At 32.6% G+C, this 12,982-nt stretch overlaps 1 protein-coding gene across 2 annotated transcripts in view; it reads right to left on the bottom strand.

The window, feature by feature from the left end:
* The window catches only part of CEP290 (centrosomal protein 290), a 44,675-nt gene extending 32,055 nt beyond the window's left edge, over nt 1-12,620 (bottom strand). Inside the window, exons 1-21 of one of the 2 annotated variants that reach the window (XM_066549628.1) lie at nt 12,571-12,620; nt 11,920-12,045; nt 11,704-11,781; nt 11,177-11,246; nt 10,936-10,982; nt 10,507-10,650; nt 10,263-10,316; nt 9,442-9,594; nt 8,921-9,103; nt 8,474-8,563; nt 8,276-8,398; nt 6,319-6,442; nt 5,615-5,787; nt 5,035-5,197; nt 4,288-4,388; nt 4,108-4,195; nt 3,526-3,638; nt 2,718-2,802; nt 1,432-1,574; nt 1,095-1,259; nt 25-174 (exon numbers count right to left, since the gene is read on the bottom strand). In XM_066549628.1, coding sequence (XP_066405725.1) covers nt 25-174; nt 1,095-1,259; nt 1,432-1,574; nt 2,718-2,802; nt 3,526-3,638; nt 4,108-4,195; nt 4,288-4,388; nt 5,035-5,197; nt 5,615-5,787; nt 6,319-6,442; nt 8,276-8,398; nt 8,474-8,563; nt 8,921-9,103; nt 9,442-9,594; nt 10,263-10,316; nt 10,507-10,650; nt 10,936-10,982; nt 11,177-11,246; nt 11,704-11,781; nt 11,920-12,021 — 2,349 coding nt within the window. In that variant the 5' untranslated portion in view covers nt 12,022-12,045; nt 12,571-12,620. Of the gene's footprint in view, nt 1-24; nt 175-1,094; nt 1,260-1,431; nt 1,575-2,717; nt 2,803-3,525; nt 3,639-4,107; nt 4,196-4,287; nt 4,389-5,034; nt 5,198-5,614; nt 5,788-6,318; nt 6,443-8,275; nt 8,399-8,473; nt 8,564-8,920; nt 9,104-9,441; nt 9,595-10,262; nt 10,317-10,506; nt 10,651-10,935; nt 10,983-11,176; nt 11,247-11,703; nt 11,782-11,919; nt 12,046-12,570 lie in introns of those variants that run through there. The other variant, XM_066549627.1, reaches the window with a different exon arrangement.
* Between the last annotated feature and the right edge of the window lie 362 nt (nt 12,621-12,982).

The raw sequence follows: 12,982 nt of genomic DNA, 5'->3' as shown, positions 1-12,982 counted from the left end.
TATTTCAAGGAATATATGAGTTACCTGTGTAAGATGTATTAAATATTCATTCAGAGAATTAATTGTATTAACACTTGAAGGAGCCATTCCTTCTGGAAGATTCACTGTTTGGAAGACAATATTGGCACCTTCTGACTGATGTAGTAAGCAAATTTCATTTTTCATTTGTTCAATCTAAAGACAGGATACAAAATTCTCATAAAGAAGTAGCTCTTGCTATTAGATTAAAAAAAATGATGACAAATATACTGGTACATCAGTTGTTATTAACAACCTAATAATTTCACTTATATTCTAAAACACTCTAATACTCCTTAAAATATCCTTTAAAATGCTATGATTTCATAAATCAATAAATGCATAATAAATTAATCCAAATTTATCAAACTACTCCAGCAATCAGGGCAACTACACATATAATCACAGTTTTATTCCAATTGTTTAAAACATGGTGCATTCCTACTCCTTTAGTAAGATTAAGTTTTGGAAAGAATTATTGCATTGGTTATTTGATAGTTTTTTCTAAATAAATCTTTGCATTTTCATTTAATTTAAAAGCTTTCTGGTCTTCTAACACTATTTTAAAGGATTCGTTTATCACCAAAGCTGTGATAAAAAGCAAATTTAAATTTAGCTTCTTGTAAGATAATATTTCATTCATCATTCCTTCCCTGGAAGAACCATTGCACAGAATGAATTGTACAACTTAAAACAAGATATAGGACTTTAAAGAATGACTCATCATTTTAATCACTGAATTTCTGTTACATATTTATAAATAAAAAATGTAAGACTCCTGGTTTTTTTGAAGAAATAGATCTGTGAGCTTTTTTGGACACAGCTCTCCCCAGAAGACAGGCATGCTTGGTGTTTAACATGATGGAATATTGCAAGGATAAAGTAACATTAAGAGTAAGATCTGAAGTTAAAAAGGACAAATTAGTTGGTCCACTACATAAATTTCAGTTAGATTTGTACAATGACATTGCTCAATAAGCTGAATTCAGTGTCTTATAGATCATGTGGATTGTTCTAAATTATCAGAACAGTCACTTTTGAAGTTGGAAATAAATTATATAAAATAAACTATATACCTTTTCATTGGCACTTGCCAGCTGATTAGACAAACTTGTTGCTTCCTTCTGAGTCTCTTTCAGCTCGTGTCTCAATTCCTCATTTCTTCCTGTAAGCTGGTCAACCTGGGCTTTCAAGTGTACACTAGCATCAAAGATCCCCTCTGAATTCTTCGACTCCATTGCCTAATGCAGTAAACAGTTAATTAACATAACAAAGAAAAAGTGTAGAAAGCTTTAATTTTTTCAGAGTAAACTGGAGCCCTCAAGTTTAGACTACATGAAATCAGCAAAAAGCATAACATGTTATCCCTGTAAATCCTACAAAGCTAAATCATAATTTAGAAGGCAAGCTTACATGAACTAAGCGATCCAGACTAGGGATTATTAAGGCTGTTTCTCCTCCCTTCATACTAGTATCCTTCTGCATTTCCTTGATGGCTTGCAATATTTCTTTCATTCCTTGTTCAAGTTGTTTATTCTCTTCTGATAATTCTTTTACTGCAATAAAAGTCGTAAATCTGTCAAAAAGCACTGAAAAAATGATTTAAGGTTTCCTAGGACATTTCATCATGATTCTTGTTGATTTGAAAAATCAAAAGAATGTTCATGTTATTCATGTTACACATACATAGGCATAAGCAATTATGAAATGAAAATCAAGAGCTGCTAGGAATATCTGGGAGATGTATTTTCATGACAAAATATCAAAAAAAAAAAAGCTTCATGGGACACAAGTGACTTTACTGAACCTTCCAGTCTTCAATGTTTATTTCACTTTAAACTTCTTTAGTAGCCTGTCTGACTTTTGCCAGCTCAGAAACACAGCTGTGTTGGAAATGTCTGGGTGTAACAATGAGCTACCTAGGAATTGCCTGAATTCCTTCTCCAGAATAAGACAAAAGGTGCATTTAAATTATGTGGCTGTCAAGGAGTCTCAAGACTTCTACCACCTGTAGTTTCTCAATGAAATTCCAATTTCCAGCAAAAATGAGAAGTGTTAAAACTGAAAAAACCACAACAAACCTGTCAAGACATTCTCTGCATTCAAAAAATATCGCTACTCATCCTGAACACCCAGGAGTGAGCTGCAAAAACTTGAGTAGTTTCACCAAGTCTATTTTGAAATTCAAAAAGAATTTTAAGAATTCACATTTTCTGGGGAAAAAAATTAAGCTTCTTATCCAGAAGAAATTAGAATTAATTTTATTTCTGTGTTTTCAAACAGTGCACTTCAGCTAACATAGATATATATGTAAGCAGCAAGTGGCTCTAATTCCCCAATACTTCCTTTCAGCCAGAAAAGCCCTACAGCTACTACACAAGTTGTATAATTGTTACAAGTGGGATTACTCACACACCTAAAGACTTTACTAGGTCTGAATCAATAAGGAAAAGCACGAGAGATAACATTTTAATGTATTTACTGTGAATAAACTATGTTTCATGTACTATCACTGCTTTGGTAACACCATAAATGTATATTTACACATTGACACAAGGATATACACTAATATAAACACAAGATTTTTTTTACAAGTCAGATATTTATGATCACAATTACAGAAACAGAACAACTATATAAGCAAACCATCTATAAGTACCTGATAATGTTCCCTAGTTTTAAAACAGGCTGCAACTCACATTTAGACTGAAATTTGGCCATTACAGTCCTGTTCTTCTCCAAATCTCTCTCTCTCTCACGTAATTCAGTTGCAAGATATTCATTCTAAAGAAAAAAACACAGAATCTCATTTTAGCAGTTTAATATTTTAGTCCCAGACTTTTTCAAATTTGAAATAGGAATTCATGAAAATTTCCCCATCCACATACTGATTTCTTGCCTAAATAGGAACACAAATGGATTCACTGGAATAGTTACATGAGGTGTATCCCATATAACACTGTCCACAGCGAAATATGTACTCTTGGGTCATGCAGCAGCTGGAATAGTGGTCTGGTACAAAACACAAGTCTGTGGAGCCTTGTAAGTTGTAGCTCTAGTGATATGAAAATACCAAGAGCTTCAAAATTACACTTGTGTTTAACTAGTTGCCACTCTATCTCATAGACTTAGAACCTAAATGAACCGAAAAAGTGGTTTTTTCCAAGTGACCTGAATTCTCGTGTATGCCACAAGTTTTTCTAAGATTTCCCACGCCTTTCTGTTTTCAGATTTATTTTTCTCTTCAGAACTTCAGCTGGTGCTATTCTATCTGCAAGCGTGTTTCTCCATTGCACATTACATGAGGTGCTAGCATGTATTTACAAAAAATATAGAATATTCACTTGTCTTCTAAAAAATATTACAAATTATTCATTCTGGGATTTTTTAAAAGCAGTTAGTAAATGCCCCTAGATAAGTATTTTAACAAATATTTACAAAATAGGTGGTTTTAGTTTTTGAAAGAGAAATACAAGAAATGTTCATAAACTTGCTTTATGAACCTACTTTTGCTTCTACTTCAGCAATGTCATGTCTCTTCAAGAAATCCAACTTCCTCATATTCTTTCCCTTCTCTTCAGTAAAGCTATCAGTCATTGGCATATTATCAGCATCCGATCCTAATGCAAGCAGATGTAAAAGTAATACATTATTAGGAAATTTTAACTGGTCTTCAACCAAAAGAATACACTCCATTTATTGTATCTGAGTTCTAGGTTTCTACCTTTCCATCTGAGCATTATGGTACCATGAGTGGAATGGAATTGAAATTTTAAGAATATTGAAACACATGAATTATGTTGATTTACTGGAAATTTTGGGAAGATGATCCTACGCCTATTGCAAAGCAAAGACAGAAGGCCCAGAGGTGCATTACAAGTCATCACAACTCAAGAAGATACTGGGCTGTAAGATCAGGAAATCCAAAACCACTCACCTCTCCCAACAGATTCAATGCAATGTATCAAGCCCTCTAATTTAAACAAACGAGCAAGTATAACATAACTACATTAACTATAAACAGAATTTTTATGTTTATGTATAAGCAGAACATTTTTGAAATGACAGTTTATATCAAAAACATCCTACCTATTGTTGCAACTCTTCTTCCTTTCTCCTGAGCCAACTTACGAATGTGTTTTTTCAGTTCAATTCTTTCCTCTTCTAGTCTTTCAATCTGCATATTATTATTCACAGATCAGTATTCCATTTTGTTCAAATGCATTTTTATTATGTAGCTTTTACACAAAAATAGGATTTGTCACTTACCTCTTGCAAAAGAATCTGGTTTTCAGCTCTATATTGCTGCTGCTTCAGTGCTTTGCTGTTTCTGAATTCATTTAAATCAATCATTGTCTTTGGCTCAAGACCTAAAACAAAATAGATGACAGTCATTTATTAAGGAGGAACATTAATGTTAGTTAATGAAGTTAATTTATGTAAGAACATAACTAGAGAAGTAGAGTTAAAAAATAATTGGTGGGTAGTTGATTGTATTTCAACTATCTATAAAAATATATAACTATCTATATAACATAAATACACATCTTATACTCCATGTATTAAGAGCAGAAGAAAGCTTAATTTACCACAGTTACTCAAAACCTAAAATAAAATAAAGTGGCACCTAAAATTAAATTTATTTACATTTAAATTCTTCTATTTAAAAAGAAGCCTATCTGAAGTTTTCTCTGTGTGTTTCATCTAACATTATAACTTCAGGACGCTATGGTTTCCAGATGCAATATTATGAAGTTTATTAGGCAATGCATGACCAAAGAGGAATCAAAACCAAAAAAGAGTAGAGAACCTATTCTCCTACTTTGTTCACTCAAAGGAACCTATAAGCCAAGTCCATTCATGCAGTTTGTCCAAACTAATTAAAACTACTTGGAAATATTAGCAGAATATAACCAGCTATTTCCAGTGACTTGGTACAGTAAAAAATTTCTATTACAGAATCCTATTTCAATTTTTACACAACAAATAATTGAACATGTACTGGATATAGCATACCTAAGCGCTCTCTGAGTTCTTCATTTTCATCAAGAAGGTCATTTATTTTAAGTTCAAGTTTATTGACTTCCTTAATTAATGACTCAATCTCATGTTCTCGCATTTTGACTTGCTTTCTTAAATCTTTGATTTCAGCAACAGCTTCTTCTAAGCCATATATTCCCTGTAAAAACCCCACACAGAAAGTAAGAACTAAACAACCAATAGAAGACTTACTAAAATAGATAATGAATCTTTCTTTCATCATTACACAGACAAGAAAAAATGTTTTTCAACCTCTCACTCTTCTGCACTATGCTTAGTGAAAATAGTTACTGAATAAAAAGCAGATCCTGTAAATCTGTCCCTGACTACAGAGGAGCCTGCATATTTCAAAAGTGAGTCCCCCAACTACATGATCCTTTGAAGAATTGTATCTTGAGCATTCAACTACTGTTCAATAGGGAAGGGAAGAATGAAGGGGAAGAGCACCAAAGTTAGTTATTTAAGTTTTAATTACATCAATTAAATAAATATGGGACGACAAAACAATCTCCTAAAAATATGATTAATACCCTCTCCACTCTGACAAACTGTTTACCAGCTCATAGTCTCTCATTCTTTTCAAAGTCTCAACAAGCTCTTTGTCTTTTTCTCTAGCATGTGCTTCTGCCAATTCTGCTGATTTCTCAGCCTCCATAGTTCTCTCTTCTAGCATTTTAAACTTTTCTTGCATATCCCCAATTTGGTTCTGCTGAGCAAGAAATGAGTGACCTGGAAAGAAAAACTTTGATGTTTACAATTCAACTAAGAATTCTTGCTATCTGTCATTAATCAAGACAGAAACACTTCAGAAAACATTATAAAGGAGATTTTCATTTCGTGCTCTTGTTAATTAGGAAATTACAAGACACTCCATATAAGAGGTTTGGTTCTTTTCCACCTAAAATTTCCTTCAAACAATATTTATCATAACTGAGTGCACAGAAAGGACATCAGAATTTATTTGGAATTGCAAGCTATTACTCCCTTTCAATTCTTCATGGAGCTGAGATCTTATATTTTATGCTCTTTTACAGATCAGGTATAATTATTTTACCCATAAAGCCCACTGAGGTAATCTGGAAAAATTTAAACTCTTCATGAATGTTTAAAAAAGAAAATTAAGAAAAAATATCAGAGACTAAAATTACTCAAATACTGCAATTTTTTTCCTGTATTTCTAAAAAAAAAAAAAGAAGGCAAAGTAAATTTGCGGTTTCTGATTTTCCTGATTTTGACATTAATACAAAACAGTCATGTTACCTTTATCTTTTTGGAGATCATCTTTTAATTTCTCAATAAGGAAGGCATTTTTCTCCATTTCTTTGGTATACTGTTCAACTTGCTCAGTGAGCAATCTTATCTGAGCATCTCGCTCTTGCACACCCTATGCATGCAAAAAAAAAAGAAACTCCATTAAAGGATCCTTCTTTACTGACAGGCAAACTACCAATGAAGAACACCACAAGGGAAATGAAGAAATTACATGCAGCTAATACAAAACAATTTATAGAACATTAAATATACTATACTTACAACAGAGAGTTCAGATATTATCTAGAAGTTTGGTATATAAATGCAAAGCAGGAAAAATAAAAAAGAAAGTAAAAATAAAGCACTCAAACACAGAAAAATAAGCACCATTTTAGCATAATGACTTTAAATAGAAACAATACTCTCAGAGTTTGCCAGTGTCAGAAGAAAAGTTTTGGATAATACAGGTTTCTTGGCAGCTTCCTCATAAACAATTGCCATTGGGAACTAAGAGATACAAGTTCAAGATAGCAAGGACTAACAATCCATCATACCTGACACATGAATTGCAGACAGCCTTTCAGCAAGCCATCTAACTTTTCAAAATTCATATCCTATCTTGTTTTGGATGCATATACATTCATAGGTACATACAGACTGTGGAAGTGACTTACTTCTGTGTATACTACCCTATTTCTGTACTTGTACATGAACTTCAGAAACAATAGAGAAATCTTAACATTACTTTTTCTGTGACTAATAAAAAGTGCTAAAAGATAAAAAAAGAGACTTAAAAATTTACAGGAATTAATAATAATAAAATGTAAAATAATAATATTTTAATAATAAAAACCACAAAAATCACAAGGTCCTTACTTTATACCAATGCTCTGAAAAACAACTTACAGAATTTCTTACAAATATAACCACATTTGAAACCTAAAAGTACAGAGCTTGGCAAAGTTGTAAAAACCTAGATACAACCCATTAGAATATGAACACACATTGAAGGATAGCAAGCTCAGTCCATTTTGAGTGAAAACCTGAACAGTAACTTGATTAATTTTTAAATGTCTGCTTAAAATGCATGCTTATTTACACAAAACATTTCAAAATGCCATGCTAATAATGCCCTCTCCTTCCCCCAGCCCCCCCAAAAAAGCAACCTCTATAGCCATCTAATCAGCTAAAACCAAACAACTGCTTATCAAAGTTACTTTCAGCTGCTTTCCTCTTCTGATACTTAAGGCTGATTTGTAATTTAGAGTGTTTTTCTCTTGAGAAGCTATCTGTCACCAGGTTTGGAAGATGACATAAATATGTCTCACCATACTGCTCAGTTTACAAGAACACAAAATGTAACATAAATGTCATTACACATTTGCTTAAAAAACTTGAAGCAAGGCAGGAAATCATTCAGGAATCAGAGAGTATGCTTTCCATAGAGACTATTTCAGGATTCCTAATGGGCCATTATTTTGGGGGAACGGGGAGGGGGTTATGTTTTTTAAGAAAGTGGAGACATTTAGAATCATGAGGAACTATGTAACTTTGCCTGAATATGAGAGATACACAATTCAGACAGTTCTGTCATACGATGAACCACAGAATTAACGAGATGAGATAAATGAACACAAAAAATAATGTACTAGGTAAGACCATTCCTTAACTAACGAATTTAGTGGAAGCTAAAGCCATATTTTAGAAACACTACATAATAGATTAATATGAAATTAATAGAGTCAGCTACCAAGAGTTCAGGTCATACACACATACATACAGAGAAGTTTCCTTTGTACATTGTCTATTAAGCTAACTTTGCAGTGGAATGAATCGACCTGTCTCTTAATTCTCAAAAATGACTATTTTGTATTTGCAAACTACGAAAGAATAAATACATATTTGGTCAATAGCATATGTAGTTAATGGTGATTTCTATGTGTGCAATGTCTCACATGAACTGTACCTGCTGAAGGGACAGTATACTGTTTCTGTCTACATCAAGTTGGAGCATTTTCATTTTCTCTTCCAAGTTAAGTAACATTTGCTGATACTCTAGCAGTTCATCATCTTTTGAAGCTAAGATTTTCTGAAAAGAAGATAAAATACCATCAGAACACTTGAAGTAATTCCTAGAAAGGATTTTAAAAGTACTAAAAAATACCTTCCATTCTTCAACTTTTGCATTTACAGCTGCCATGAGCGGATCATCTTCCTCATTCTTTGCTTTCAACTGGTCTGAAAGATCCTGAACCTAGACATGCCATTTGGATGAACATCACATTACAAAAAGGTTTGGAACTAATATATATATTATTATGTACAAACACATCAAGGTCATGAAACTTAACAGATCAGTATTACAACAGCAAGGGAATGACTTTTGATAACAGTGCATGACTAACATACTATACAAAAAAAAATGTTGTGGTCTGTAGTAAAATTTTACAATCTGTACCATATTCAAAGATCACACTATTTTTAAAGAGCATTGCTCTAGAGGAGCGTAAGGTTTTAACTGCATAGATAGAAGGTTTTAACTTAAGCTAAAATATGAAAACAGAGTAGAAACCTAAAAAAGAATTATACTAAATAATGAGTCATTTCTTACTTGAAATTTGTATCGATCTTTCTCTTTTCTTAACTCATCCATAATAATATCAGACTGTTGCACAATTAGTTTCATTTTGCTATATTCATCAGTCATCTTCTCCATTTCTTGCACTGATTCCTCAAGGTTTTTCCTCATTTCTTGGTTTTGAATCTCTAACTTCTCATTAGCTTCAGTCAAATTCTGCAAAAATAAAGAAAAAACTGCTTTTAGAAAGTGCCTGTTTTAAAACCTGAATAAGAACTTGAAAGTCTTATACAAAATTAGCACAAAATAGAGTATTTTCCCTCTAGGTTATTGAGTTTAACAAATCCAAACAGCAAGTAAGACAAATCTCTCTCCCCGTCAGTAACTTCATTACCTCTAGCAAATTCAGAGATGCAGATTGTATGTATGACTGAATCCTTATTATGAATTCCCTTACTCCACATGACTTTATCTGTAAATTGACATAGTGTCATGAAAGACACTATGGTCAGTAAAACTCCAATAGTTATTCAATAGAATTCATAGATTTTTACCTGAATTTCATCCAAATACTGGACAAGCTCAGAGCTTCTTTTGGACAGCTGTGATGTGTAATCAGATACCTCTCCTCTTCGTAATGGAATTGCTTCTTTTTGAGAATCTATTTGCCTCTGATAGTCAACCACATCCTGACGCAATTGCTCATTCTGCACAAAAAGCAATCCAAACTTAAATCAATTTCTAAGAGTTGAAGACAAAGTTGTTGCATTTCTAGCAAGCTAACACAAAGAGCTAAGACACGCAAAACCCATCCAAATTCCTACAGTCTGCTTTTAGAAGTCTTAGAAGCCTCACCTTTTTCTTTATGCGCTTTTTCTTCATATTAAAAAGGAGAAAACAAGACCAAGAGAACAAAGCATGAAAAATATTAGAAATTAGCTCTGCTTTTGAAAGACCAAATATTAATCAATATAGAGACAAAATAAAATAGCTTTTGTTATACCTCTGCAGGCATATACATACACACACACATATATAGAAGGGTATATTGACAAATGACTATCAAGGTTTTACCCCCAGGACAATAGTTAAACAAATTTACTTGGAAACAATATTTAACAAAAATCTTAAAAATTCAAAACCCAAAATCCAGGCCAAGCCAATGCACAGTAGAAGTATTCAAATTGAGGTCAGACTTCCTGACCTCAATTAGCTATGTTTCATTGGAGCAGATGTACAACATATTTACTTTGCAGTAGTACACAGGAAATGTTCCAAAATTAAATATCACACAAAAAATTATAAATACAAAAATATAGTAGTATATTTATAAAAAATTTGAAAATACAGTAAATCAGCAATAATTTTTGCTAACCTCTTTCCTGAATCTGATGTTTTCATTTTCAGCATCTTCAATTCGAAGAGCAAGCTACAAAACGGAAAACTTTATAAGCATCACTGACACCACAAAGAACTCCAGAAACAAAAAAACAAATGCACAGCAATCCTGTGTCATTAGTGCTTTGTTTTTTTTTTTCAGATGCTTTTTTCAGAACATCAACTTTTCAAAATATTTGACAGAACAGCTTCTAGAGATGTCAAGCTCAAGTCCTTCATACCTGTTCATTCACTTTCTTCTCCTTTTCCAACTCTTTTTCTGTATCTGTTAACAGTCTCTCTTTTTGTTCCAATTGCTTCTCCAGTTGGTGGATCTCATCACGCAAAAAACGAGTATCACGCCCACCAGCAGACTTTTGTGCCATCTTATGAACATTAAAATAACATTATAAATACAGTAGATATTCAAAGTAGAAAGAACTAAAAAAACCAAAACAGATACTAAGACTAAAATAAATGGGGTTTTTCAAGCATAAAAAACTCAAGTAATCGTTCATCCAAGACCAGTGCATATTCAAAAAACAATAAAAAGCATTTGCTAAAATGTAGGGCTATTTCATGACTTTACAAGACTAAATACTAGTCTAAAATAAAATAATTAAAAGACCCCACCAGAGCACTCTGTACACTAACAAAATTTTAAAACATACCTCTAATTCATTTTGAAGTTTCACCAGCTTGGTTTTAAAATTATTTTCTGTTAAAATAGAACAGATACAGTGAATTACCCAATAAGGTAAAAAAAACAATACATTAAAGCAACTGACTTCAGAGCAGTTGGTATTTTGTCCAGCTCTCTAAACCTTAAAAAAACCCACAAAACAGCAAGAACAAAAACCTAATAACATATTTAACAAATCTTTTAGGAACAGCATAAAAAAGCTTGCTTACCATATTTGGCTTGCTCCTCCCCAGCTTTTTCAACTTCTTCTAGTGCAAGTTCTACCTCTTGAGCTTTCATCTGAGAAAAGAAACATAGCAAGCAAAGAAGAAATATTTACTACTACCATAAATTAAAAGATTGTTCCATAGACGTTATGTTTAGAACATATTTCTTTTGAGAAATTTATTTGCATTTTCCATCTATCTATGTTATTCCAATTCACTTCACTTCCAATTACTAAATTCCAGCAGCAACACAAGAAAGTACTCTGGTGCAAGCACACATTTGGCATATAAATTACCTTAGGAGTAAGCAGTATTTTCAGGAACAGGAGAAAAAAAGATGCTTCAATTTAAACAAAAAAACCAAAAACACAAAAAAAAACAAAACAAAAAAACAAAACAAACAAACAAAAACAAAACAAAAAAACAAACCAAAAACCCCAAACCAAAACAAAACACAAAAAACAAACAAAAACACACAAAACAAAACAAATGCATTTGCAGAATTGAAGAAAGTAAGCGTTAATACAAACCTTCAGCAGTGACTGAGTAATTTTAAAAAGGTGTATCATTTTTTCTGGAGTTTCAGTTTTTAAGTCTTTCCCATCAACCTAACGAAAGAGACAAAAGTGGTTTTACACTAATATAAATGTAATACACAAAATAAATCTTTCATGTATGTGAAGGAGCAGAGATGGCTTAGGGAAGAAGGTGTGACAGAACCCTCATGTTCCCTTTTTGTCAAGCACCTTGATCATCATATCCAGCAACCTGTCCGCTAGCTCCTCTTGACGAGGCAGAGTATCTGGATCAACTTTCATGAGCTTCTTCCAATCTAAAACAGGTGCCATATTGAAGGTGTGACTTTTTTTTTCCTGGAACAAAGATTAAAATAACAGTTATCAGGTATTATCAGTGCAAACCAATTTTAAGTCAAATGATTTAATGGAGGCTGGCCACTGAACACAGCAGATGATTCTAATAACTGTAACACTGATTAACATTCTGTTCATGTTTTGATCTATTGCAAACTTGGAGTCTATAATAAAACCAGTTTTTCTTTAAGAATTACACCATGCAGACTCAATGAATTCTTAGAACTATCAGTGAAGATCAGGACGCTCATGAAACCTGTACTTTAATTTCAATATCCTTATTTTCTTCCCCATCTCTTAATATGGTATTTTTATGCCAATGAACAAACACAAAAATCATTATTTCTAATATTTAAAACACAACCAACACTTTCAGTTTCATACTGTGAACACCAACTTCTTGGCATTCTATTAAACATCATTTCTCTTTGATTAGAATACTTGAATTGACAAAGGACATTAATCAACCTGGAAACTGAGAAAAATCTCATCAGAAAGTGACGGAAACATTTTTCTACTGCTTACCTACTGGTTGTTGTGGGCCACAGTGATTTCTCACATACCTGAAAGTCAATGCAGTATCTGAAAAAGGCAGAAGGGATTGGAAATCTTGGATTATTCTGTTCTTTGGAGCTGTCTCTAGACTTTCTGATCAATATTTCAAAAAGTAAATTCTACCAAGTTTAGAACAGAATATTTTTAATCTACTTATTGCCCTAAATTATGAATATAGCACAAATGATTAAGAAAAAATAAGAAAGAAATAAAGCTAGCTAGAATAGTAAATGCAGTATTATTCAAAAAACTAATGGCACAGTGGTATGTATTTTATAGAAAAAAAATCAAGCTCAATCAGTAATTTCAGCAATACTTTATGCTGAGCACAATATTTTGAGATCTGATCCATCATGCACCCTGTTCCCCCTTCAGCAGTTTA

This window comes from Molothrus aeneus, chromosome 5 (genome assembly GCF_037042795.1).
Source record: "Molothrus aeneus isolate 106 chromosome 5, BPBGC_Maene_1.0, whole genome shotgun sequence".
NCBI classification, from domain to species: domain Eukaryota; kingdom Metazoa; phylum Chordata; class Aves; order Passeriformes; family Icteridae; genus Molothrus; species Molothrus aeneus.
The sequence above is the reverse complement of the archived record's forward strand: the minus strand, read 5'-3'. Positions and strand labels throughout refer to the sequence as shown.